This window comes from Sciurus vulgaris (assembly GCF_902686455.1).
Source record: "Sciurus vulgaris genome assembly, chromosome: 16".
In the NCBI taxonomy this organism is placed as follows: domain Eukaryota; kingdom Metazoa; phylum Chordata; class Mammalia; order Rodentia; family Sciuridae; genus Sciurus; species Sciurus vulgaris.
The window spans coordinates 668,082-674,129 of NC_136477.1; the positions used below are offsets into that span (position 1 = coordinate 668,082).

A 6,048-nucleotide genomic window follows, 5' to 3' on the forward strand; every position below is an offset into this window, starting at 1 on the left:
AATTTACTTACTCAAAATATTATTTATTTTTAAACCACACAGAATTCTCTGACAACCAAAACCTCCCAAGGAGCTAGCTATAGCCTTGCACTGGCAGTCAGTGATGGAGTCAGGAGACGTCCAGGTGGGGGCTCAGTCCTGAGGTCCAGGGTGGCCCAGGCAGGGGTGAGGGCTGCACAACAGGGCAGAGCCTGGGAGATGAAACCTGAGCCCCTCCTGCAGGGGAGCCAGTGCCAGGATGCACAAGGACCTGGGTCACACCCCTCCTGAGCCACAGGCCAGCCAGGCCAGGCCAGAGGTGACCTCGCCCCAGGTCACCAAAGTAGAAGGTAAACCAAAGTAGAGGCTGCTGCCCTCAAAAGTGGAGGATGAAGGTGGATTCCTGCAGGCAGGCAGGCAGGCTGTCCATCTGACAGTGGTCACGTTCACCTGTGCCATCTCTGGAGTCTGGGCAGGAAGAAGCAGGGCATCACTGAACCAGGCACCTAGAACAGAGAGGGAGCACAGGGCAGCACAGAGAGACTGCTGGGCAGGCACAGGGGCCTCAGTGGGGCCTGACCCTCGAGCACGTGGACAGGAAGCCATGGGAAGCCGAGTGAGGCCTCTGCCTGCCCCAGCGCTGCCTTCCCAGCTCCAGGGTGCACTCAGGGGTGGGTCTGAAGTACCCTCCTGGTGGGATCTCTAACCCCTTCTGGAAAGCTCTGTCTCTCACCTGCCCTGTGGGTGAACAGTTCCTACAGTGAACAGGTCAGAAGGAAAGGGATATATCATCCCTGAATTCTGGACATATAGGGCAGCAGGAGCAGCAGTGCACAGGCCCAGGTGGGGTCTGGCATCTCCTGGGGAGCACCGGGCGGCCCAGGAGGGGCTGCACTGGGGCATAGACAGGGCTTGTCCCAGGACAGAGCCACAGTCTTCCTGGAGGCTTCCATGGGCAGAACATCCTGCCTCTGACCCCCTCCCACCCATCTCACCTGCTGCGTGGCTACTGCACCAGCCGGTAGGTGATGTACCTGCCCGCTGTCTCACTGGGCCGAATGATCTTCACCACCTGCAGAAACACAGGCAGGAGCTGGGGACCAACAGTGCCTCACCATGGCTGCACAGGGTGGCACTGGGTGGAGGGCAGGGCAGTGGGCAATGCCTGCCAAAAAGCCTGGGAGCCACTTTTCCTGGGCCCGTTGCCATGGCTTTAAAGGGGGTATGGGGAGCTGGGGACCAGGCTCAGTGGTGAGTGCTTGCCTGGCATCTGTGAGGCCCTGGGTTCGATCCTCAGCACCACATATAAATAAATAAATAGATAAGTAAATAGATAAATAAACAGATAAATAAAAGTTCCATCAACAACTAAAAAATTATCTGGGGGGGGGGGGGGGGGGGGGGGGGGGGGGAGGGGCGGTTCTGAGGCCCTTCCAGGCCACAGGGTCCAGGACTGTGGAAGGGACAAGCCGTGTCCCTGGCAGGCAGGTTCAGAGCAGCAGCAGAGGCCGTCCTACTCTTTTGGGGCCTCTCACCTGCCCTCGCTTTATTCCAAAGTAGCGTGCCACGGGGTCTCCTGCCTGGATTCTGGGCAGCTGGTTCTCTCGGAGTTTGCTGGGAAGTAGGTCAAGGAAAAGGCCAGGCAGGGCCATCTGGGGCTAGGGTGGGACTCCAGGAGCCAGGTGGGACTCAGGGGGTGCCTACAAGGATACTACCGGGCCAGCAGTTCAGTCACCTCCTCCTTGGTCATGACCACATGCTCCGGGACCAGCTGCAGAGAGAGGAGCCCACCAGTCACCACCAGGGCTGCCAGACTGCAGGGTCCAGGCAAGCACCATCCCCTCGGGTGCTCATGGGGTGCTGCTGGTCAAGGTCCCAGACAAACCCACCACCCTGACCACACAGGGAGGGGTGCAGAACCCACACTGAAGCTGTGGGTCATGGGAAATGGACACTGTGTTATAGTTCTCTCTGCCATGCGGGCAGCATGGGGTCCAGGGACCCCAGGGATGACAGAGACTCCTGCTCCCAACCCTGATCCCGCAGACCCAGATGAGCAGGTGCCGGATGTGGAGGCTGCTGTGGACAGGCCTCACTGAGGGATGCCCACTCTGCCTCTCCCACTCCCGCCACCAGGCCCCCTTCGGCCCCCAACTCCCACGGACCCACCTCGTGCTCCGTGATGTTGATGAGCAGCTCCTGCTGCAAGAACTGCTCCAGGATGTACTTGGGGGCCATGTCCACCAGAGACTGTGAGAGACGGGGCTGTCAGCACAGCTGCAGACACACGGCCCCTGCCCTGACCCTACGCCTCAGCCTGCAGGTCTACCCATGCCTGCACGCTGCCCTTAGGTGGCATCCAGAGCCGTGACAGCTGCCACAGGGCTTGCCCTTCCACCCCATCCAGCGGCCTCATGGGTGCCTTCAGAGCAGCAGCAGAGGTAACTCCTCCCCAGCAAAGAGGTGCCACGCCATGTGACTGAGAACCCCATGGCCCAGGCTGGACAGAAGCAGGGTGCTGGTCACCTGATCCCCACGAACCCACTCATCTCAGTGCCACCCAAACAACAGACGATGATGGACAGGCCACATGGCCCAAGCCCCTCCTAGGTGATGCCCACCCCTGTCCAGGCAGGACACAGAACCTGGTTCCCAAAGCCATATCAGGACTCGGGGCTGACACCCCAGACACAGGAATGGAAGGCGCAGTACACACTGCTCTGGCTCCCGTCCAGGAAGCAGAGGTGAGGACAGAGACCAGCTAGTTAGGGGGCCCAGATGAGGCCTGCCACTGGCAGGGGTGAGAGGTGGCAGGAAGGGACAGTGAGGTGCTGCACAGGCCAAACAGGTCAGGACCTATCATAAACGCAGCCACTTCCTCCATGGGACCTGATGGACCCAGCCCCTGGGTGGGACAAGGGTGGGACCCCTACCTGCTTGGCGGAGGGTGTCATGCCCTGCTGCACGACAATGAGGGCCCGGGTGATGTTCTCCTCCTGCATGCGCTGGCAGTACACCTTGATGGTCTTGATCCCCACCTTGGGCTCCTCTGGAAACAGAGGTACCGGGACACACTACGGGGGCCCGCCCTCAGCAGCCCAGGGCACCCGGTCTCCCCTGCTTTAGTCCAGTGGCTGCTGCTCTAGGGGCCTCCAGGTCCCCACTTGCAAGGCAAGATCTGAGTAGCAGGATCCAGGGTGGGCTGACTGCCTCAACACCCCCAGGGAGCCAAGTCCCACCTGGACCTGACTGATCCTTTCCTGCAGTTTGAGCTCAGGTGCCCCAAACAGTTCTAAGGTTTGGAGACTCGCGACTCACTGGTTCATTCAGTCCGGGAGCCCCAGAGACAGAAGGTGGGTGTTCGTGTAGTGAGATGAGGCAGGCCGACCTGCCGGGGCACGGGCCCTGCCACCCGAGAGGGAAGAGGCCCTGCAGCCTAGGGGTCAGCCTCGGACACTGCAGGACTGTCCAGGCTTTGCCCAGCCGCAGCCTCTGCTGTCACCTGACCCACTGATGACAGCAGTAGGGCTAGACAACACCCCCTTCATATGTTGAAGCCCCAATCCCAGAACCTCAAAGTTTATCTGTACTTAGAGATGAAGTTTTTAAGGTGGTTAGGACACAACGAAGTCATCAGGGAGGGTACTGATTCACATGTAGGAAGAGAGGAAGACCCGCGCGGGAAGGCCCTGTGAGGCGCCCTGCCAGGCAGAGGCACACCCAGCCTCCAGCTACTCGGGAGACCGAGGCCAGAGGATCACACACTCCAGGGAAGCCTGGGTAACTTAGTGAGATCCTGCCTCAAAATTAAAAACAACGAAACCTGAAAATGTACTACAGGTCCAGTGCCATCAAAAATAAAAACAAAGCGATGTCGGAAGGGTCCTAGGGGAACAGGGGAACTGGTAGGAAGGAGGGCAGGGCAGGAGCCTGCAGCACCTGTGGGGATCAGAGAGAAGCGGCACATGGCTCCGGGGCCAGGCCTGCACTCACTCCCCAGGTGGGGGGAGAGGGGAAAACATGCAGATCCGAGGTCAGGGGGCCTCGCGGGGTTGAGAACACAGTTCAGGAAGAGATGGGGACCAGGCAAGGAAACGGGGTGTGAGCCAGTGCCTGAGTTGGCATCTCGGTGACTACACCAGAACCATGCCCCCTTGGGGACACCGTTGCCATGGACCAGCAAAAGCCCTCACCTGGGAAAAAGACAAACATCTGGTCAGTGGGGTCATCGTTGTGGGCCACCAGCACTGTGAGGTCGGTGCGCCGAGGCCGCCCTTCACTCGGCTTGTCCCCAAACTGGGCTTTGAACTCTTCCAATGTCTGGTCCAGTTCATCCTGGGTCACCAGGTAGCCACGGTCATGGCACAGCTGCTAGGAGAAAGAGCCAGGTGATGACCCTGCAGAAGGGCCTCACGACCTGAGCGGACAAGCCCCTGCAGCCCGCGGCTCGGGAGGACACAGCCTTGAGGCGCTCAGGAGACGGTGGCAACACAGGCCGGCTGAGCACACGGCTGCGCCATGCGGCCCGCCTGAGACGAGCAGTCCCGAGGCTGGACCCCGAGGCAGGAGCCCGAGACAAGCAGTCCCGAGGCTGGACCCCGAGAGGAGCAGTCCCGAGGCTGGACCCCAGGCAGGAGCCTGAGACGAGCAGTCCCGAGGGTGGACCCCGAGGCAGGAGCCCGAGAGGAGCAGTCCCGAGGCTGGACCCCGAGGCAGGAGCCCGAGACGAGCAGTCCCGAGGCTGGACCCCGAGGCAGGAGCCCGAGACGAGCAGTCCCGAGGCTGGACCCCGAGGCAGGAGCCCGAGATGAGCAGTCCCAAGGCTGGACCCCGAGAGGAGCAGTCCCGAGGCTGGACCCCAGGCAGGAGCCCGAGACAAGCAGTCCCGAGGCTGGACCCCGAGGCAGGAGCCCGAGACGAGCAGTCCCGAGGCTGGACCCCGAGAGGAGCAGTCCCGAGGCTGGACCCCAGGCAGGAGCCCGAGACAAGCAGTCCCGAGGCTGGACCCCAGGCAGGAGCCCGAGACAAGCAGTCCCGAGGCTGGACCCCGAGGCAGGAGCCCGAGACGAGCAGTCCCGAGGCTGGACCCCGAGGCAGGAGCCTGAGACGAGCAGTCCCGAGGCTGGACCCCAGGCAGGAGCCCGAGACGAGCAGTCCCGAGGCTGGACCCCGAGAGGAGCAGTCCCGAGGCTGGACCCCAGGCAGGAGCCTGCCTGGGACAGACCCAGCAGGTGCGGCGAGTCCTGACGCGCACCTCGGGAGGCAGGCAGGAGGCAGCTGCGGCCTCAGGCCGACGGCTGGGGACAAGGCTCACAGGCGCCGGCTTCCTTTCCTACTCCGACGCCACGCAAGCTCTGCGCCGCGGAGCCGCGACCCCGCGAGGAGCCCCGATTTCTGAGGCAGGCGCGAGGTCTTCCCGCGGTCTCCAAACCGGGGCCGTCGGGCCAACCCAGCGACGCCCGCCCTCCGCGCCCGGCCGCGGCTCCGCCGCTGCCCCGGAGCAGGGAGGAATGCCGGGCGGAGGGCGGCGCGGGGACAGCGCCTGCCGAGCGCGCGGCCGCGGCCCCCGGGACCGCAAAGCCCGCAGGCGCGCCGCGCCGCGTGCCCGCGCCCTCCTCCCCTGCGGGCACAGCGGGCGCGCCCCCGAGGGACGGGCGCCTCGCGCTACTCGCCTGCATGATGGTCTTGCGGATCTTCCAGAGCCGGTACGTCTCCTCCTCGTCGTCCATGGCGCCGCCGCGCGCTCCTACCTCGCACGCGCCGCACCGGACCCGCGCGCACGGCGCCTGCGCTGGGCGCCGGGCGGGCCCCCTTCGGACCGCCCCCGCGCGGGGCTGTCCCCGGCGAACGCCTGAACGCAGCAACGCGCCCGGCGGCGCGCAGGGCAGCCGAGTCCTCGGGAGGGGCTCTGGGCAGCGCGAGATCCCGCCTCGGCAGTTCTCGCGTGGCTTTGGCCGCAAGGCCTCTCGGGAGTGCGAGTTTCCGCTCGACTTCTGCCCGGGGCGGAGGCTTAGTGTGCCGGGAGCAGGCGGGAAGCCGAGGCCCGAGCAGGGTCCAGGGTCAGCTCGG

The 6,048-nt window shown here is 63.7% G+C and overlaps 1 protein-coding gene across 1 annotated transcript; it reads right to left on the reverse strand.

Moving 5' to 3' along the window:
- POLR2E (RNA polymerase II, I and III subunit E) lies at positions 1-5,809 on the reverse strand. The gene is made up of 8 exons (XM_079115809.1): positions 5,652-5,809; positions 4,173-4,347; positions 2,913-3,028; positions 2,149-2,229; positions 1,692-1,750; positions 1,515-1,593; positions 975-1,051; positions 1-485 (listed from the first exon to the last, which is right to left on the reverse strand). The coding sequence occupies exons 1-7, from the start codon at positions 5,706-5,708 to the stop codon at positions 986-988; spliced, it is 633 nt and encodes a 210-aa protein (XP_078971935.1). The 5' UTR covers positions 5,709-5,809; the 3' UTR covers positions 1-485; positions 975-985.
- Positions 5,810-6,048: the final 239 nt, after the last annotated feature.